We start from the raw sequence: 22,167 nt of genomic DNA, 5'->3' as shown, positions 1-22,167 counted from the left end.
AATTCTAGGAAAAACCTAGAATTTGGTGCAATGGTTAAAGTACTATCCTGTTTCCCCGAAAATAAGACCTCCCCTGATAATAAGCCCAATCGGGCTTTTGATGCGCTCAAATAAGCCCCCCTGAAAGTAAGCCCCCCCCAAAAAATAAGCCCTCCCAAAAAATATTTAAATGCATGCACAGCCAGTCCCCGCCAGTCCCCTGCATTCTAACCACTGCGCCACTGCGAGGTGGCACAGTGGTTAGAGTGCAGTATTGCAGCTACTTCAGCTGACTACGAGTTCAGCAGATCAGTGGATCAAATCAAGGTTGACTCAGCCTTCCATCCTTCCAAGGTGGGTAAAATGAGGACCCAGATTGTTGGGGGCAATATGCTATTTAGTATACTGTCTTTGATGTAAGCTGCCCAGAGTCCTCAGAGAGTGGGCGGCATAGAAATATGAATAATAAAATAAAATTAAATAAATAAATTTCTTCTGGTTAGAGTTAGGGAGACAGTGCTGAAAATCAGGTAAGACAGCAAGAGGAGCCCCATCTTGCTCCACGCGCCCCAAAATAATAAGACCTCTCCGAAAATAAGGCCAAGCGCTTATTTTGAGGTTCAAAAAAATATAAGACAGGGTCTTATTTTTTGAGAAACATGGTAGAGCAGAGGTCCCCAGGCCATGGGCCACTACCGGGTTGTGAGCTGTTCAAATCCGGGCCGCCTAAAACAGCGGGTGAGCCCATCAGTCGCCAAGCATCTGATTTTTGATCACATGACCATGGAGATGCTGCCACAGTTGTAAGTGTAAAAAACAGTCATAAGTCACTTTTTTCAGTGATGTTGTAACTGGTTGACTCAGCCTTCCATGGTGGGTAAAATGAGGACCCAAATTGTTGGGGGCAATAGGCTGACTTTGTAAACCACTTGCAGAGGGCTGTAACAGCACTGTGAAGCGGTATATAAGTCTAAGTGCTATTGCTATTGAAAAGTCACAAAACAAACTGTTGTAAGTTGAGGACTACCTGTACTTGAGATACATCTGGTGATCCTTATGAGATGCCAAATGCCAAAGTGGGTGGATCCTTGGTCTGATCTACTCTGTTTCCCCGAAAATAAGACAACCCTGATAATAAGCCCAATTGGGCTTTTGAGCGCATGCGCTAAAATAAGCCTCCCCCCGAAAATAAGCCCTCCCCAAAAATATTCAAACGCAGAGCTAGAAATCAGGTAAGATGGCAAGAGGAGCCCCATCTTGCTCCATGTGCCCCAAAATAATAAGACCTCCCCAAAAATAAGACCAAGCTCTTATTTCGGGGTTCAAAAAAATATAAGACAGGGTCTTATTTTCGGGAAAACACGGTAGTTCCAGATTCCTTCTTATGTTCTTATGACCTGTTACTTGAAACAGGGAGATCTATTTCCATGAGATTCCTCCCTTCTATCCTTTCTCTGGCAAACACAGTGCCATAATTCACTCTCTGGTCACACAACTGCAATTGCTTTAAAAGATCCCAGTACAGGTAATCCTCAATTTACTATCATTTCTTTAGTGACTGCTCGGAGATACAATGGCACTGAAAAAAGTGACCTCAACTTTCAACCATAGTGGCATTCCGCAGTCATGTGATTAGAATTTGGGCTCTTGGCAATCAGTATGTATTTATGACAATTGCACCATCCCATGTTCATCTGACTGCCATTTGGGACTTCCCAGCCAGCTTCCAAAATCATTAAGAGAAGCCAGATTCACTTAGTGAACTGTGATTTTGTCCCAAAGGTGCTTTTTCTAGAGGCAACTGGACTTTCTGTTTTTTCTTTGAAGACGTTTCGTTTCTCATCCAAGAAGCTTCTTCAGTTCTTGGATTCACAGAGCTGAAGAAGCTTCTTGGATGAGAAGCAAAACGTCTTCAAAGAAAAACCAGAAAGTCCAGTTGCCTCTAGAAAAAGCACCTTTGGGACAACTATGAACTGGATGACTGGGAATCTCCATAGAGACCTATGATTTTCTTAACAATTAACAATTAACAAAACCAAGACAAAAAAGTAATAAAGATCGGGCTTGCAACTCACGTAACTGCCTTGCTTAGCAACGGCAATTCTGGTCTCCATTGTAATAACTGTGAGACGGATCTTGGAGTCTTAGTGGACAACCAATTAAATATGAGCCAACAGCATCCAAAAAAGCCAATGCAATCCTAAATTGCATTAAAAGAGGGATACAATCAAGATCAACTGAGGCACTAATACCACTCTATAAAGCCTTAGTAAGACCACACCTAGAGTACTGCATCCAGTTTTGGTCACCACACTATAAAAAAGATGTTGAGACTCTAGAAAAAGTGCAGAGAAGAGCAACCAGGATGATGAGGGGACTGGAGGCTAAAACATACGATGAACGGTTGCAGTAACTGGGCATGGCTAGTCTAGTGAAGAGAAGGACCAGGGGAGACAGGATAGCAGTGTTCCAATATTTGACGGGCTACCACAGAGAGGAAGGGGGTCAACCTATTTTCCAAGGCACCCAAAGGCCAGACAAGGAATAATGGATGGAATCGTATCAAGGAGAGATTCAACCTAGAAATAAGGAGAAATTTCCTGACAGTGAGAACAATCAACCCATGGAACAGAAGTTGCCTTCGGAAGTTGTGGGAGCTTCATCACTGGAGGCTTTCAAGGGGAGATTGGACTGCAATTTGTCGGGACGGTTTGGCCGGGGGTGGGGGGTGGACTAGATGACCTACAAGAACCCTTCTAATTCTGTTAATCAGATAATCTGTAGTGGTAAATTGAGGACAATCTGTAACGAATTCCAGGGTGACCACCTGGAATTGACTCTCCAAACCGATGCCATGGCCGTTTCACAGTGCATTGCGGTGGAAATTGGGCTTGTGAAAGACCACTTGACACGGTGGAAGCAATGTTGTGCTTTTCATTGAGGCAAAGAGGGGACACACTGGCACATACAGCAGAGCACTTGAGCTCACGTTGTTTGCTCCACCAGCATTTGCAAAAAAATCAAAAAAGGCCTTTGAGCAAGAGAGGGCCAATTGAGGCAGGGCAAAGCAACCCACTCAGCCGCAATGTCACTCATCAGAGCAAAGTGCTTGCCTAGATATAATGGGAATCCAGTAGAGGTAGGGGGGCAGAGAGGTGCCAATCTGGGTCAGAGGGCTGGAACAGTTATTCTATGTCAAGTAGGCAAGAGGGAAACAAGCAATTGAGTGCAATTCAACGCCAGCCTCGGCCCAGCCCCTGAAGCATCTCCTTTTTTTTTTTTTTTTTTTAATTTGATTTATATGCCGCCCTTCTCCGGAGACTCAGGGCGACTTACAATGTGCTAAGCAATAGCCTTCATCCTTTTGTATATTTATACAAAGTCAGCTTATTGCCCCCACAACTGGGTCCTCCTTCATTTGGCCTCCTAGCATAGCTGCTCCCAGGGGTGGGATTGAACATTTTTTGCAACCGGTTCTCTGCCTGGTTGCTGGGTGGGCGTGGCCATGGGGGCGTGGCCTACTCGGCCTCCTGTACCATGGCAGGGGGGAGAGGGGAGCGTTTTCGTCCTCCCCAGGCTCCGGAGGCTTTCCTTGAGCAAAAACGGCCTTCCCCGGGCACTGGAGGCCGGAAACAACCCATTTTCGGACTTCTGGAACTTCTGGAAGGCCTGTTTTTCACCCTCCCAGAGCCTCCACGTGGGCGCTGCACTTACCTGGCATCCAAAACGGCCGCATGGAGACTCCCAGGAGGGGAGGGGTGGGGTGGACGAGGCCAGCCAGTCTTTGCAACTACCGGTTCGGCGAACCAGATGTAAAATTAGCATCCAGTTTGCCCAAACCGGTCCGACCTGGCTGAATATCACCCCTGGCTGCTCCCTAGAATTCACTAGCCAAATTAAAGAATACAGGTAGTCCTCAATTTACAACAGTTCGTTTAGTGACTGTTCAAAGTTACAACTGCACTGAAAAAAGGGACGTAGGACTATTTTTCACAGTTATGACCTTCGCAGCATCCCCATGATCATGTGATCAAGATTCAGATGCTTGGCAACTGATTCATATTTATGACCATTGCTGTGTCCCAAGGTCACGTGATCCCCTTTTGTGACCTTCTGATGAGCAAAGCCAATGGGGCAAGCCAGATTCCTTAACAACCGGGTTACCAACTTATCAACTGCAGTGATTCACTTAACAATGGTGTAAAGAGAGATCGTAAGATGGGGCAAAGCTCACTTAATAAATGTCTCACTTTACAGAAATTTTGGGCTCAATTGTGGTTGTAAGTCGAGGATTACCTGTACAATGAAAATCAGTAAACACAGAGAGCCAGTCTGGTCTAGAGGTTAAGGCATCAGGTTAGAAACCAGGAGAGTGTGGGTTCTAGTCCCGCCATGGACATGAAGTGAGTTCAAGCCCAGCTTTAGCTATGATAGCCAGCTTTTGGGCCAATCACCCTCTCTCCATCCAACCCACCTCACAGGGATGATGCAGAGGAGAGGAGTTTCACCTTCAGTTTTACTTTCACAGCAGGAAGCAGCTTTAATACAGAACACTTGAGCTAAGCTACGGCCAGGCTCCTTCCTGTCTCCTTCTTGCTCACACAGCAAATATTGTTTCACTTTACAAACAGCCCTCTGATGCTAAGGAGTTCTACTTCCTCTCTCCACCTGAAAAGAAATCTGTTCCACGCTGTGATGCTAAGGAGTTCTATGCCCCTCCCCACCTGAAAAGAAATCTGTTCTAAATGCAAAACACAAGCAGAGGAGAGGAGTTTCACTTTCAGTTTTACTTTCACAGCAGCAACCAGGGGATAGGATAGGAGAGGCTTCTGTGGGGCAAGGCTGAGGGAGAGAAGGGGATAGGATAGGAGAGGCCTCTGTACGGCAAGCCTGAGGGAGAGAAGAAGATAGGATAGGAGACGTTTCTGTGGGGCAAGGCTGAGGGAGAGAAAGGGAGAAGAAAGGCCGATCATAACTACTCATTAATTTTCAAGCTATAAGTGTCGATTTATCAAGCCCGATCACATAGTTTCGTAGCGAAGCACAGGTATCCAGCTAGTAAATAATAAAATGAAAACCAGCTGGGTGACTTTTGGCCAGTCATCAGGAGACTGAATTATAGTCCTGCGGTGGGCATGAAACACATGTCGTAGATTTCATGCCGTGGGCATGAAACACATGTCCCTCTCTCCTCATCTCCTCCTTGTTTCTTTTTTGCAGCCGAAACTGACCCTTGCGATAACGATCCGTGTTTGCATGGGGGCACCTGCCAGTCGAGTGGAAACCTTACCAGCTGCCACTGTCTGCCAGGATTCACAGGCGAAAACTGTGAAATAGGTGAGGAGATGGGGTGGGGAGCCTCCGTAATTCTGCTGACTGCCAGCGGTTCGATCCTCACCGGCTCAAGGTTGATTCAGCCTTCCATTCTTTCGAGGTGGGTAAAATGAAGACCCAAATGGTTGGGGGCAATATTCTGTCTCTGTAAACCGCTTAGAGAGGGCTACAAAGCACTGTGAAGCGGTATACAGGTAGTCCTTGACTTACAACGACAACGGAGCCCCAAATTTCTGTTATTAAATGAGTTTTTCTTTTTCAAAGAGTTTTTATTTTTATTTCTCATAAACATATTTAAATGTACAATCTTTTATCCATCATTTTCCATTCATCTTATCTTTTAACTTTCATTTTTAGTTGTTCGGGGATGCTCTTTTACCATTTACCCTCCTTTATTTTTTAATTTATCTATTTAATTATTATTTTAATTTTTAATCATTGTTGTGTCTTGTGTTTTTAAATTGGCTGTATACCGCCCTGAGTCCTTCGGGAGAAGGGCGGTATAGAAATAAAATTATTATTATTATTATTATTATTATTATTATTATTATTATTATTATTATTATTATTTATTTTACCACAACCTTTCCTCTTCTCCTCCCCTTCTCTTCCTTCCTCCATTTGTTAAGTGAGTTTTGCCCCATTTTATGACCTTTCTTGCCTCAGTTCTTAAATGAAGCACTGCAGTCAATAAATTAGTAACCCGGTTGTGGAGTGAATTCGGCTTCCCCGTCGACTTTGCTCATCAAAAAGTTCGCGAAAGGGGATCACATGACCCTGGGACACAGCAATGGTCATAAATGTGAAACGGTTGCCAAGCACCTGAATCTTGATCCCACGATCAAGAAGGGGATGCTGCGAAGGTCGTAACTGTGAAAAACGGCCATAAGTCGCTTTTTTAAACTTTGAACGGTCACTAAACGAACTGTTGTCCCAAAGGTGTTTTTTTTTTCCAAGAGGCAGTTGGGCTTTCTTGTTTTTTTCCTTTTGAAGACATTTTGCTTCTCATCCAAGAAGCTTCTTCAGCTCTGACAGGATAGCGGAAGACGGAAGAAGCTTCTTGAATGAGAAGCAAAACGTCTTCAAAAGGAAAAAAACAAGGAAGCCCAGTTGGCCTCCTGAAAAAGCACTTTTCGGATATCCATGAGCTGGATGATTGAGAATCTTTATAGACTTTTTTTTAACAAACTGTTGTAAGTCGAGGACTACTTGCATTAAGTCTAGATGCTATTGCTATTGTTGGCAAAACATTAAGAAAAGTAAGATCATGGCATCCGGCTCTCTCAATTCCTGGCAAATAGATGGGGAAGAAATGGAGGTAGTGACAGATTTTATTTTCCTGGGCTCCAAGATCACTGCAGATGGGGACTGCAGCCAAGAAATTAAAATATTGCTTAACGCATTGTAAGCCGCCCTGAGTCTCCGGAGAAGGGCGGCATATAAATCAAATTTAAAAAAAAAAAAAGACGCTTGCTCCTGGGGAGGAAAGCCATGGCAAAGCTAGACAGCATACATCACCCTGCCAACAAAAGTGCATGTAGTCAAGGCTATGGTTTTCCAGTTGCAATGTATGGCTGTGAAAGTTGGACCATAAGGAAGGCTGAGTGCCAAAGAATTGAGGCCTTTGAAGGATGGTGCTGGAGAAGACTCCTGCGAGTCCCTTGGACTGCAAGGCGATCAAACCGGTCAGTTCTAGAGGAGATCAACCCTGACTGCTCTTTAGAAGGCCAGATCCTGAAGATGAAACTCAAATACTTTGGCCACCTAATGAGAAGGAAGGACTCACTGGAGAAGAGCCTAATGCTGGGAACAATGGAGGGCAAAAGAAGAAGAGGACGGCAGAGAACGAGGTGGCTGGATGGAGTCACTGTGTCAGCACTTCAAGCTGCATTTACTCTAGTGCTGACATAAGAAGGAGAAGCGAAGGTGTCTGGAAAGGGACGTTTGACTTTTCACCTTCTTATTTTCCCTGGAGATAATATCCCCTAGGAGATGGGAGGGGAGGGGGGAAATTCCTTTGAGCTGGAGTAGATTAGGGGTAGAATGACTTGGAAGATGGCCAATGAGTGCAGGGGAGTGGGGAACGGAAAGGGAGGGTTTTGGGGCTGGAAGTCAGTGTTGGCTTCGATGGAGTCGGGTTTAGAATGCCGTGCTTAATAAATAGGAGTTTTTCCTTCAAAGACTTTGTTTGAAATGCAATTTATTTGAGACGACCTCGAAACTTGACACACTGAAGCAGTTTGCGTGAGCTTAAATGGACTCCAGAGGATGGTAGAGGACAGGAAGCCCTGGAGGAACATTGTCCATGGGGTCGCAATGGGTCGGACACAACTTCACAACTAACAATAAATTGTTGGCAAATACTTTGGAAGGTATTGTTTTTGCAGATATTTTTTGATACAATCCTCCCTTCAATCTAGGTTCTGAGAAAGAACCAGAATGGCTACCAAAGGAGCGAGACATGAAGTTTCACACTAATTTTATGCACATGCTCGGCTGTCGGGCTCCCAGATGGATGTAGCTGCATTTATCTGCTGGATTGCTATGTTTTAATCTTTGCTTCAGATGCAGCTGGCTGCTGTTCCTCCAACCCAGATAAGCCCTGAGGATTCATCCCCAGCCCTGAGCTTGTCTGTGTTTCGAGCCAACTCATATGCACAGACTATATTTCCCGCGAGAGTTCAGTGCATCCATTGGTATTATTTCTCTAGGGCAGTGTAGCTCAGCCTTGGCAATTCGAAGATGTGTGGATTTCAACTCTCAGAATTCCCCAGCCAGCCATGAAATAGAAAAAATAGTTTCTGATTTTCTTTACAGCAATTATAAGTACAAACACAAAGTTACCTCTTATACTATGGTTATTTTTTAAAAAATCCACCCTTTTTATAATATTTTGTTTTTCTAATCAACAAAACCATAAATCGTAAGTTCATTTTTTGCCTGCTACTGTATATGCAAAAAGCCAATTTCATCTAATGATTAAAGCACCCAGCTAAAAAGCAGGAGAGGTGAGTTCTAGTCCTGCCTTAGCCATGAAAGCCAACTGGGTGATATTGGGCCAATCATAAGGAGGCTGAGAGTTCTAGTCCTGCCTCAGCCATGAAAGCCAACTGGGACATATTGGGCCAATCATAAGGAGACTAGGAGTTCTAGTCCCGCCTTAGCCATGAAAGCCAACTGGATCATATTGGGCCAATCATAAGGAGGCTGAGAGTTCTAATCCCGCCCTAGCCATGAAAGCCAACTGGGTGATATTGGGCCAATCATAAGGAGGCTGAGAGTTCTAATCCTGCCCTAGCCGTGAAAGCCAACTGGATCATATTGGGCCAATCATAAGGAGACTGGGAGTTCTAGTCCTGCCTTAGCCATGAAAGCCAACTGGGTGATATTGGGCCAATCATAAGGAGACTGAGAGTTCTAGTCCTGCCTTAAGCATGAAAGCCAGCTGGGTGGGCCAGTCCCTCTCACTCAGCCCAACCCACCTGACAGGGTTGTTGTTGTAGTGGAAAAATAGGAAGAGGGAAGTGTGTTGGATATGTTCACTGCCTAGATTTATTTATAAAGATAATACAGGTAGTCCTTGACTCAAGGCCACAAATGAGCCCAAAATGTCTGTTGTTAAGTGAGACATTTGTTAAGTGAGTTTTGCTCCATTTTACAACCTTTTTTTCAGTGCCATTGTAACTTTGAACGGTCACTAAATGAACTGTTGTAAGTCGAGGACTACTTGTAAAGGCGGGATATAAATTAAAATAAATAAAAAGTGTATTGGGGTTTCCTGATAAACAGAACCCAGACAATCAGAAGAGGGAATTCCAGCAGCCATAATGTGACGGAGTCCCCACCTTCACGCATGCTCTTGTCCCCACAGATATCGATGACTGCTTATCCAACCCTTGTCAAAATGGCGGGACCTGCATTGACGAGATCAACGCCTTTGTCTGCCTGTGCTTGCCCAGCTACGGAGGGAGCTTATGCAGCCGAGGTGAGAAGGGCCCTCTACAACTTTTTCCAAAAATCATTCCCACGGAGGAATAAAGCATCCCAGAGCAGGTTCAGCTTCTCTAGATGTGTCTGGCTGAAAACCACAGCCATGTCAAAACGATGTCATGCATGTCGTGGCCTCACTGTGCAAATCAGCGGTTATGCAGTGAGTCGACTGCGGCGTGAGGTGAAATGACAGAGATGCAGAACTTGCGCTACCGATGCAAGGACACGCAGGTTGTCGCATTCCCCAATCCCGTAGATACTTGTGACCATTGAAATAAAGTGGAGCTCCATCCTGATGCCTCCGTGGAGATGTAATAGTGAAGGAGGAGAAGGCCACCATCTACCTGGATGGCTTTTTTTTAACTTCCCAGTGTAGTCCACAACTAAGAGGATCTCTTGGTGGTCTCCCATCCAACCGCTCGTCAAATGGGGTCCTATTTTGTTTTTCAAGCTCAGAGAAGGTGGGCAAGGACAGTACCTTTGTGTGTGTGTGTGTGTGTGTGTGTGTGTGTGTGTGTGTGTGTGTACTGTGTTTCCCCGAAAATAAGCCCTCCCCTGAAAATAAGCCCTTCCCGAAAATATTTAAAGGCATCTGCAGCTGGTCTGGTTAGGGTTAGGGAGACAGAGCTGGAAATCAGGTAAGATGCCAAGAGGAGCCCCATCTTGCTCCACGCGCCCCAAAATAATAAGACCTCCCCAAAAATAAGACCAAGCGCTTATGTATACTCACTACTTTACATTGTAGCCAAATGTCATTTCTTCAGTGTTGTCACATGAAAAGATATACGTACAGTAAATATTTACAAAACGTGAGGGGGTATACTCACTTCTGTGACATACTGTATGTGTGTGTGTGTGTGTGTGTGTGTGTGTGTGTATATATATATATATATATGTTTTTCTTCTAGCCAGGTTTTCCCTACGTAGCCAAGGTTTTTTTTTTGTAGCTCCAGCTCAGTAGAATCTCATCTACTCGGTTCTGGGCTTTTTTCTTTTCTAACACCTAGCAAGCTCTCACTGCTAGGTGGGAGACCTAAATAGATCCATTTCTAGCTCGTTAGCTTTCATCAGTAGGCCACACCCATCTCCTCCCTGTAAAGGCATAGTATCAATTTTCTTACTTCTTCGTAGGGTCTATGTGTGTTTTTCTTCTAGCCAGGTTTTCCCTACGTAGCCAAGGTTTTTTTTTTTTTTTGTAGCTCCAGCTCAGTAGAATCTCATCTACTCGGTTCTGGGCTTTTTTCTTTTCTAACACCTAGCAAGCTCTCACTGCTAGGTGGGAGACCTAAATAGATCCATTTCTAGCTCGTTAGCTTTCATCAGTAGGCCACACCCATCTCCTCCCTGTAAAGGCATAGTATCAATTTTCTTACTTCTTCGTAGGGTCTATGTGTGTTTTTCTTCTAGCCAGGTTTTCCCTACGTAGCCAAGGTTTTTTTTTTTTTGTAGCTCCAGCTCAGTAGAATCTCATCTACTCGGTTCTGGGAGACCCTTCATAGACCCTACGAAGAAGTAAGAAAATTGATACTATGCCTTTACAGGGAGGAGATGGGTGTGGCCTACTGATGAAAGCTAACGAGCTAGAAATGGATCTATTTAGGTCTCCCACCTAGCAGTGAGAGCTTGCTAGGTGTTAGAAAAGAAAAAAGCCCAGAACCGAGTAGATGAGATTCTACTGAGCTGGAGCTACAAAAAAAAAACCTTGGCTACGTAGGGAAAACCTGGCTAGAAGAAAAACACACATAGACCCTACGAAGAAGTAAGAAAATTGATATATATATATATATATATATATATATATATATATATATATATATATATATATATATTGCTCCTGGAAGCACGAAGCCGAGAACACCAGCCTGAAGATGACGAATGAGACTTCGTCGAAACGTCGCCAAGACACTTCCAATTTTACGTGGGAGAAGACCCGAATAACCAAAGACCTACATATATATATATATATATATACACACATATATATAAAGTGTTTTTCTATTGAAGCACCTGGTCTATCCCAATATGTGGCAGGGAGCATCCTGCTTCCCTTTCGCCTTTCAGCTCCAATCCAGGAGCCCTCAAGCAGTCGCATTCACAACAAACCATTTTATATCAAATTTATATTTCGCTGATAAAGAAATAAAGGGAGACTAGTATAAATCTATTTCAAGCTATTTAGCTCTCATCAGCTAGCCATACTCGAATCGGAGTAAGGGTATGGCTAGTTGATGAGAGCTAAATAGCTTGAAATAGATCTATACTAGTCTCCCTTTATTTCTTTATCAGCGAAATATAAATTTGATACACACACACACACACACACAATTGTATGTGTATGTGTGTGTACATGTGTATATACATACACACACCGAGTCTTCAAGTTGCAATCATTCACTTAGCAATCTTTCAAAGTTACAAGACCACTGAAAAGTCCTCAAAATTGCAACCGCTGCAGCATCCCTGTTCCATATGATTAAATTCAGTTGCTTGGCAACCGGCATGTAGCATCCTGGGGTCGTGTGATCTCCAATTGCCACCTTCCCTGCCGGCTTTTGACAAAGAAAGTCAATAGGAGAAGCCAGATTTGCTTAACATCCATGTGACTCACTTAACAGTCATGGCAGAAGAGACCATAAAATCAGGCATTACTCAGTATTGCTTAGCAACGTTTGTTCAGTGGATTCACTGCAGTTGTTATATTAGTAACACGGTTGTTAAGTGAAGCTGGATTCCCCATTGATTTTGCTTGTCAGAAGGGGCAAAAAGTGATCACATGACCCCCCAGACATGGCAGCCGTCATAAATGTGAATCAGTTGTCAAGCATTTGAATGTAAATCACGTGACCATGGGAATGCTGCAATATTCATACTGAACGTGCGAAAAACAGTCATAAGTCATTTTTTTTCAGTGCTGTTGTGTCAAACAGTCAAACTGTCACTAAGTGAACCATCATCAGTCAACTACCTGTACAGATTGTGGTCCCCACTGTGGTTGTAACTTGAGGACTGACTGTAATAGTAATAGCACTAGAACTTAGACTTACAGTATATACCGCTTCGTAGTGCTTTTACAGCCCTCTCTAAGTGGTTTACAGAGTCAGCATATGCCCCCCCCCCCCAACAATCTGGGTCCTCATTTTACCCACCTCGGAAGGATGGAAGGCTGACGTAAACTAATTGTTTCCTGCCTAAGCAGGGGGTTGGACTAGAAGACCTCCAAGGTTCCTTCCAACTCTGTTATTCTATTCTATTCTATTCTATTCTATTCTATTCTATTCTATTCTATTCTATTCTATTCTATTCTATTCTATTCTATTCTATTCTATTCTATTCCATTCCATTCCATTCCATTCCATTCCATTCCATTCCATTCTTTCTCTATTCTATTTCATTCCATTCCATTCTTTATTCTATTCTATTCTATTCTATTCTATTCTATTCTATTCTATTCTATTCTATTCTATTCTATTCTATTCCATTCCATTCCATTCCATTCCATTCCATTCCATTCCATTCTTTCTCTATTCTGTTCTGTTCTGTTCTGTTCTGTTCTGTTCTGTTCTGTTCTGTTCTGTTCTGTTCTATTCTTTTCCTTTTCTATTCTTTTCCTTTTCTATTCTATTCTATTCTATTCTATTCTATTCTATTCTATTCTATTCTATTCTATTCTTTCTGTTTCTGTTTCTGTTTCGTTTCGTTTCTATTCTTTAGTCCATCAATCAATCATCCCAGAGGGAAAAAAGATTGAAAAGTTTTGAAAGCTTCACCTTACTGAACTCACTATTAGAGGACAGGAGAGGTTCTGAACTATCACGGATTCTCCAGATTCTGTACTCTAACTCTTAATTCTTAGCATTAAAATTCATTCAAGAAGGTCTGGGTGAATCTTATTTTCTTAACTGCACTCTGCATTTAATAGGTTTGGCAAGGATGCTAAATGGCTGAATTCACCCCACACTACTACCTTGGTCAATTAATTAGTCCACCTTCTGTGTTCACTGAATCTTAAATTAATCAAGCAGGCACATCACACTACTACACCATATTGACCATCAGCCAAACTTCGCCCTCTGCGCAAAGGCAGCCACTGCCTCTTGAACCAACATGGTTTAAGTCAGCTGTAGGAATCCAAACAGACATCAAACATTGTGAATATTGCATCCATTTCTCCTGACAGAAGCTGCCTATTGAACCCGGAATCCGTTTTTTTTTTTTTTATAAAAAGAAAACATGGCTTTTTTGTGAGAACACTCAAGTGTGCCTAGCACACACGTACACTCCTTCCAAACTCAGAGGGATGTTGAGAGTGAAGGATGGGAGCCTCCATATTTTTTTCCTGCTCTGCTTTCCAGCTGAGAAATTCCCTTTGTGTGGGAAACTACCGGCTCAGCAGCCGGAGAGAAAGAATGCCATTAATCCAACATGGCCCTTGACAGCCTAGTTCAGTGATAGCTAACCTTTTTGCCATCGCGTGCCAGGAGAGGGGGGCGGGGGGAGGGTCGCGCATGCACGTGCCCAACCCCACCCACCCCCGCTCCTGGCACATGATGGCCTGGTAGGCCCATTTTTCTTTCTTACCTGGCTCCAGATCCTTTCTATGCATCTGGGAAGGTCGAAAACAGCCTTTCCCACTCCCTTGGAGGCCCTACGGAGGCTGAAAGGGCCCATTTCCCAACTCTCGGTGGGACAGGAAGTGATGTTTTTTTGCTGTCCCCAGCCTCCAGAACCTCTCTAGGAGTCTGTAGGAGCCTCTCTAGGAGCCTGTAGGAGCCTCTCTAGGAGTCTCTGGAGGCTGGGGACAGGAAAAAACATCACTTCCTGTCCCACAGGGAGTCGGGAAATGGGCCCTTTCAGCCTCCGTAGGGCCTCCGAGGGAGTGGGAAAGGCTGTTTTCGCCCTTCCCAGATCCATAGAAAGGATCTGGAGCCAGGTAAGAAAGAAAACGGGCCTTCCCCACCCCCCACCAGGCCCTCCAGAGGCAGGAAACAGCCTGTTTCCCTACTTCTGGTGGGCCCAGAAGGCCCGAAAATCAGCTGTCCGGTGCGCACATGTGCCCCAGAGCTGAGCTGGCGTGCCCACTAATATGGCTCCGCGTGCCACCTGTGGCACGCGTGCCATAGGTTCGCCATCACGGGCCTATTTCCTTCCCGCCCAAGCAGCCTTTGGAGGCCGCTAATAACATAATAATAATAATAATTAACAGTTCCTAGGTCCTTGGTTAGGACTCGAGCTGCTGAGCTATTAACCAGCCTCAAAGGCTGTGAATCTCACTAAAAATTAACCAATAATATTATTATTAATAATAATAATAATAATAATAAGCAATAACATAATAATAATAATAAGTAAATTGGCATGCTCGTTAAAAAGAAGATAAAGCTGACCTTTTGGTTGCGCCCCATTAGATGCTTTTTCCTCCCTTCAGACACAGAAGGCTGCGACCACATGTGGCGTAAATTCCAGGGTCACTGCTATCGCTACTTCGCCCATCGGCGCGCATGGGAAGACGCGGAGAGGGATTGCCGACGTCGGTCAGGACACCTCACCAGCATCCATTCCTGGGAAGAACATAATTTCATTAGCAGTAAGTTGGAACTCTGGGAGAAGAAGGGAAGAAGGGAGCCACGGCAAGAGAGGAAGGCCACGTGACAGTGCAAAATAGCAATAGCACTTAGACTTATATAGCGCTTCAATGCTTCACAGCCCTCTTTACACAAGTTTACAGAGTTAGCATAGGCTGAGTCAACCTTGAGACGGTCAGGATCGAACTCCTGGCAGTGAACAATGAGTTAGCAATAGCAGTAGCACTTAGACTTAAATACTGCCTCACAATGCTTTACAGCCCTCTCTAAGCAGTTTTGCAGAGTTAGCATACTGCCCCCAACAATCTGGGTCATCATTTTACCGACCTTGGAAGGATGGAAAGTGAGAATCAGAGGAGAGCCGGTGAGAATCGAACTGCCAAACTTGCTGGCAGTCAGCAGAAGTAGCCTGCAGTACTGCATTCTAACCACTGCACCACCACGGCTCTTGTGATGTATGAACCTAGAATGTGGTCATTGCATCGCCCATTTCCGGGGACCCCCCAAAGGTGCTTTTCAGGAGGCAACTGGACTGTCTTGTTTTTTCTTTGAAAGATGTTTCGCTTCTCATCCAAGAAGTTTCTTCAGCTCTGACAGGACAGTGGGGAATGGGAGGATTTATATTCCTTGCAGACAGTTGGTCATTTGCATCCTTTTAGAGCAGAGGTCTTCAAACTTGGCAGCTTTAAGACTTGTGGACTTCAACTCCCAGAATTCTCCAGCCAGCTATGCTATGCTATGCTGGCTGGAGAATTCTGGGAGTTAAAGTCCACAAGTCTTAAAGCTGCCAAGTTTGAAGACCTCTGTTTTAGAGAGTCATTGAAGCACTTGCAGGTTTATCAGTGTCCTCAGGGTTACCTGAGTGGTGCTCCTGGTTCCTGTAGTCTGCAATTTTTCCTCTGGAAATCCATTCCTACTCCCATACCATTCCAAGGGTGTTCATCCCAAATTATTGTATATAGCTAAAGGTCTGCATTAAGTCTGTATAAAAGTAATTTTTGGGGAGTTTTGCCAGATGTCCGGGCGATAATCTAATGCCCAGGCAACTGGTTATTTTGGATCCAGAAACAATTAACACTCCAGTGAATGAAAGGATTTTAAGCCCAAACCTCTTGCAAGCTGCCCAGGAACGCCTTAATAATGATAGCAGAGATACCCCAATGGGTGGGCAGTTTCCACCATACTTAATGCTAGCAGGTTCTGTGCAGAAGCTTCCAATGAGCAACAACCATTCGAAGGTTTTTATCTAAAAACACTGGCACCGTGGCTTTGCTATGGTCAGGAGCAGAGGTGTTATTCAGCTGGTTCTGACCGGTTCTAGCGAACCGGTAGCGGAAATTTTGAGTAGTTCAGAGAACTGGCAAATACCACCTCTGGCTGGCCCTGCCCCCAATCTATTTGCTGCTTCCTGAGTCCCGGCTGATCGGCTGGGTCTTCTTTTGTTGCCCTGCACAGGAGAACGGAGCTGGAAAGCAGATTAGTGGGGTGGGGAGGGAATGGAGATTTTACAGTATCCTTCCCCTGGAGTGGGGAGGAAATGGAAATTTTGCAATATCCTTCCCCTGCCATGCCCACCAAGCCACGCCCACCAAGCCACACCCACAGAACCAGTAGTAAAAAAAATTTTGAATCCCACCACTGGTCAGGAGGCTGCAAGATTGAGTGGCACATGACTCTGGGATGGGACTCAAAAGTCTAAGGCTTTCACAGCGGAAAAAAAACTTTGAAGCTATGTGAAGATCCCTCCCACCCAGTGGTGGGTTTCTCCCGGTTCGGTCTGGTTTGGCCGAGCCGGTAGCGGTGACGATATGACATCACCGAACCAGTTCTCCCCCCCCCACCCGCCCACCCACGTTATTCTTACCTTTTATTTGGCCCCACCCCCAATCTATTGCTGCCTCCTGAGTCCCAGCTGATGACTAGAGGGAAAAAAACTGTTTAAACTCTTGCCGCGGGGCTTCAAAGGGCCGTCCTACAGCTGGTTGAAGTTTCATGTGAATTGAACACCGGGAAGTAATGTGTGGGTTGATAACCCCATTTTGCCAACAAACAGAAAGAAAGGACCCTCATTTTAGAGGAATAGAAAAAAAATGCACCCCCCCCCCCATAACTAATCTTATTTATTTATTTATTTGTTTATTTATTGGTTCGATTTATATGCCGCCCTTTTCCGGAGACTCAGGGCGGCTTACAATGCGTTAAGCAATAGCCTTTCATACTTTTGTATATACCTGCTTAGTAGGGCTTTCGGCCCCCGCCCCCAAAGCGGTGTTCTTTTTTTATACAAAGTCATCTTATTGCCCCCACAATCCGGGTCCTCATTTTACCTACCTCGAAAGGATGGAAGGCTGAGTCAATCTTGAGCCTGGTGAGATTTGAACTTGCAGTAATTGCAGGCAGCTGGTGCTACTTAACAGCACTTTAGTCTGCTGCGCCACCAAGGCTCATTATAATCTTACTCTTCCCTTGGAAGTGGCCTCTCCACTCTGTGTCCCAGGGTCTTTCCCACATGCTACCACACCTTAGAGGGGAGGGAGGGAGAAAAGTTTTTGTAGAGCAGTACTGAGTGATGAGGCCAATCGCCTCCAGATGGCAGCAAAGAGTTAGGAGGTTCTGTATCTCTTTACTGCCATCTAGTACTTGTCTTGTTTTGCAATCCTGATATGCAGTCCTAGCAATTGTGCAGGTTGTCCATCCCACCCACCCCCCAATCCCACAAGGCCATTTTCTTGCAAAATCCCACCCAATCCACCATACCCCATTTGCAATATTGGAACGACCTATAGACAGCTGCTGATCAATGAAGGAAATCAATAATCCAAGAAGCCTCTCTAAGAAATGCATTTTTCTAACGCCAAGCTCTTCTCCCCCTCAGGTTTTGGCCACGAGAACACTTGGATAGGCCTCAACGATCGCATCGTGGAACAGGATTTCCAGTGGACGGACAACACCGGATTGGTGAGTCTGTGGAAGAGGAGATTCGGTCTGAGTCAGTGCATCCTTTTTTGAGTGCCAAAGGTCTCTGGGTTGACTCTTGCCAATTCAAGCAGCCAAGACTAGAGCTGGGAAATTCTCCCAGTTCTTCCTAATAGGAGATGACCAGGCTGAGCCCAAGGGCAGGATCAAACACATCATGACTTTGGAATCTCTACACCCCTGTAAGAAACCTAAATCCAGACCCCCTTGAAGTCTGTTGATTGCCAGGGATGACTTGATAGCAGTTTTCCAAAATCTAAGGGGCTGCCACAAAGAAGAGAGGTTCAACCTATTCTCCAAAGCACCTGAAGGCAGGATAAGAAGCAATGGATGGAAACTAATCAAGGAGAGAAACAACCTAGAAATAGGGAGAAATTTCCCAATAGTGAAAACAATTAATCAGTGGAACGACTTGCATCCATAAGTTGTGGATGCTCCAACACTGGAGGTTTTCAAGAAGATACTTGACTGTCACTTGCCTGGAATGGCATAGGATCTCCTGTTTGAGCAGGTGGTTGGACTAGAAGACCTCCAAGGTCCCTTCCAACTCTGATATTCTGCAATGACTCTAATCTGGTGCCAATTCACCTTAACTGTTAGTAGTTCAGATTCTTATGCATGGGTAGCATGAAATAAACTCCTGGTAATTTTCAATCTTATCCCAAAGAGCTCCTTTCAAAGGAGGGTGTGTGTGTGTGGGGGGGGTGTATTGTTTTTACTCTTTGCATATTCGGGTTTTATTGTTTGTAAGCTGCCTAGGGTCACTGAAGGTGAGTGGGCAGCCATATACATTTTATAAATCAATAAATCAAAATAATATGTGTGCCTGACATCTATTGCAGCAGGCAACAGATCACACCAAGCTAGACCCCTCCCTTTCAGATAACTGTCCCTAGATTTAAGCTTTGAAAAGGGCCACGAAAAAGCTCTTCTCTACCTGAATCAATAGCAAGCTGCAATCAATGGACAGAATACTGGAATGCATGGCAAAAATTGATTTTTCCACTGTCAACCATTCTGAGTGGCTCGCAACAGTCAAAGATACTACAATAAAATCAATCCAAATAAAAGATGGAAACCGCAATGAAGCCAGGTGTGCAGTGAAACAGTCCAGGTGGTGGACACAATGGTATGATCTGCCGGTTTTTATGTGCGTTGCATGTTTTATGTGCAATGCACATTCAAAAAAACAGGCAAAGCTTCGATCCTACTCTTCGAGTTGCCAGCTTGACTTTTTTGCTGAAACCCTGTAGAAACCACTAAGTGGTGGAAATGACACAAGGCATTTTCCCACTAGTATAGTGGTGTCCGGCAGTGGTGGGTTGCTCCCGGTTTGCACCGGTTTGTAAGAACCAGTGGTAAAAATTTCTAGTAGTTCGGAGAACCGGTAATAACATTGGCTGGCCACGTCCCTGAACCGGTCCCCGGCCCGGTCGCCACTCGCTTATCCTGCCCACCTTATCAGAGGCTTTTTTTTTTTACTTTTAAGAGCATTTTTTCTACAACCTCTTCAGCCGAAAAAATGCTTTTAAAAGTAAAAAAAAAAGCCTCTGATGATCGCGCGGCTCAGCTGGGATTGTCAGAGGCTTTTAAAAGCATTTTTTCTGCAACCTCTTGAGGTTGTAGAAAAAATGCTTTTAAAAGTAAAAAGTAAAAAAAAAAAGTTGGCCATGCCCACCCAGTCACATTATCCCCCCACACCAAGCCACGCCCACAAAATAAGCCACCCCCACAGAACCGGTAGTAAAAATTTTTAGAACCCACCCCTGGTGTCCGAGGAGGTACACAACCCAAGCCGCAAATGATAAAAGCAGCATTGTGCCAATGCAATGCCAGCTCCACTCCTTTTGTGCATGCATGATCTAAATCAGGAACGTCCAATCTTGGCTCCTTTAAGACTTGTGGACTTCAACTAACAGCCATGGCTGGCTGGGGAATTCTGGGAGTTGAAGTCCACAAGTCTTAAAGGTGGCAAGATTGGACTTCCCTGATCCAAAAATAAAAACAAATAAATTAAAAGGAAGAGGCAACAAACGTGCAATCTTGGAAACTATTTTTTAAAATTTCCGTGTCGTTCTTTGTTGTTTGCTAGCAATACGAGAATTGGCGTGAAAACCAGCCAGATAATTTCTTTGCCGGCGGCGAGGATTGCGTGGTGTTGGTATCCCACGAGACTGGGAAATGGAACGATGTCCCATGTAACTACAAACTTCCTTACGTCTGCAAAAAAGATACAGGTAAAATACCTTCTACGTCCGCAAAAAAAGATACAGATATGCATCCATTCTGCGTTTTTTTTAAAATTCTTTCCTCAAGGCCAGCTTGAAGAAACCCCATTGGCTATTGCTCACAGGATCATGTTCGTGTTTTTTGTCAGCCCTTCATTTCTTTTTCCCTCCTTAAACAGTTAGTCCTCCATTTATGACCGGTCACTTAAAGACTGTTTGAAGTTATGACGTACCACCCAAAAGGTTCTTGTGACCCAATTCTGTTAGAGTCCCTGTGGTCCTCCTCCCTGTGGTCACATAACTGCATTTTGGGTATTCAGTGACCAACCCGCATTTACTGTTTCTAGTGTCCCACAGTCACGTAACTGCAATTTACAATATTTTTGTCCCAAAACAGCATTTACTTCTTCTACTTTTGTTGTTGTTGTTGTTAGTTGTGAAGTCGTGTCTGACCCATCACGACTCTATGGACAATGTTCCTCCAGGCCTTCCTGTCCTCTACCATCCTCTGGAGTCCATTTAAGCTCACGCTGACTGCTTCAGTGACTCCATCCAGCCACCTTGTTCTCTGTCGTCCCCTTCTTCTTTTGCCCTCAATCTTTCCCAGCATTAGGCTCCTCTCCAGTGAGTCCTTCCTTCTCAGTAGGTGGCCACAGTATTTGAGTTTCATCTTCAGGATCTGGCCTTCTAAAGAGCAGTCAGGGTTGATCTCCTCTAGGACTGACCGGTTGGATCGCCTTGCAGGCCAAGGGACTCGCAGGAGTCTTCTCCAGCACCAGAGTTCAAAGGCCTCAATTCTTTGTCGCTCAGCCTTTCTTATGGTCCAACTTTTACAGCCATACATTGCAACTGGGAAAACCATAGCCTTGACTATACGCACTTTTGTTGGCAGGGTGATGTCTCTGCTTTTTAGTATGCTGTTTAGATTTATTTATTTATTTTTATTTATTATTCATATTTCTATGCCACCCACTCTCCGAGGACTCTGGGCGGCTTACACCAAAGACAGTGTACTAAATAGCATATTGCCCCCTAACAATCTGGGTCCTCATTTTACCCACCTCGGAAGGATGGAAGGCTGAGTCAACCTTGAGCCAGTGAGATTTGATCCGCTGATCTGCTGAACTAGCAGTCAGCTGAAGTAGCTGCAGTACTGCACTCTAACCACTGCACCACCTCGGCTCTTTTTATTTGCCAGATTTGCCATGGCTTTCCTCCCCAGGAGCAAGCGTCTTTCAATTCCTTACTTTCCAGCAAAAATAGCTCACAGTGAACAATGGATTCACTTAACTGTAGCGTCCGTTTAACAATTGTCCCTAAAAATTTTGTTAAAAATAGGTCCTGTCATGTGGTGACTTATTTTACGACTGTCCACAATTTATAATCTGAATCGGGAAGCTCCATTACAGTCGTACATTTAGGACTACCTGTATCAAAACAACTCAAAGCGGAGTTTCTTTTTCACAACTTCCTGTTTTCCTGGGCTACGTTTCAGATATTATCACCTATTTTCTTCAATCTTACCCCCATGTTCTACAACCCTATCCTACATTCCAATCAGCTATTGGGCGAAAAAGAAGCCTGGATCCAAATAGAGGGAGTTTTCAAGTTATGACCGTAATAGAGCTTGCCCATCGTGCTCATAACTCATGATGGTCGTAAATCAGGTCTCCCTTATGACCAACATGATTAAACACGATTTTCTTTTACAGCAATTGTTAAACAAACCCATGATTATTAAGTGAATGCTGCAGTCATTAAGCGAATCGATCAGGGGTGAAATCCAGCAGGTTCTGACAGGTTCTGGAGAACCGGTAGCGGAAATTTTGAGTAGTTCGGAGAACCGGCAAATACCACCTCTGGCTGGCCCCAGAGTGGGGTGGATTGGAGATTTTGCAGTATCCTTCCCCTGGAGTGCGGAGGGAATGGGGATTTTGTAATATCCTTCCCCTGCCACGCCCACCAAGCCACGCCCACAGAACCGGTAGTTCAAACCCTCATAAAACACTGTCACATGATTGTGGGATGCTGCAAATGTCCATAAATGCAGGCCAGTTGCTGACTGTCCGAAGTGAGCA

General features: G+C 44.5%; 1 protein-coding gene across 1 annotated transcript in view; it reads left to right on the top strand.

The window, feature by feature from the left end:
• NCAN (neurocan) overlaps positions 1 to 22,167 on the top strand; it is a 107,304-nt gene that overhangs the window by 78,917 nt on the left and 6,220 nt on the right. Inside the window, exons 8-12 of the mRNA XM_070931820.1 lie at positions 5,200 to 5,316; positions 9,185 to 9,298; positions 14,729 to 14,887; positions 17,761 to 17,843; positions 19,954 to 20,098. Coding sequence (XP_070787921.1) covers positions 5,200 to 5,316; positions 9,185 to 9,298; positions 14,729 to 14,887; positions 17,761 to 17,843; positions 19,954 to 20,098 — 618 coding nt within the window. The remainder of the gene's footprint in view (positions 1 to 5,199; positions 5,317 to 9,184; positions 9,299 to 14,728; positions 14,888 to 17,760; positions 17,844 to 19,953; positions 20,099 to 22,167) is intronic.

This window comes from Pituophis catenifer, unplaced genomic scaffold, assembly GCF_029215685.1.
Source record: "Pituophis catenifer annectens isolate HBS135680 unplaced genomic scaffold, rPitCat1.0.hap2 SCAF_1, whole genome shotgun sequence".
Taxonomy (NCBI): Eukaryota; Metazoa; Chordata; class Lepidosauria; order Squamata; family Colubridae; genus Pituophis; species Pituophis catenifer.
Note: the sequence above shows the minus strand (reverse complement) of the source record. Positions and strands in the feature narration are given on the sequence as shown.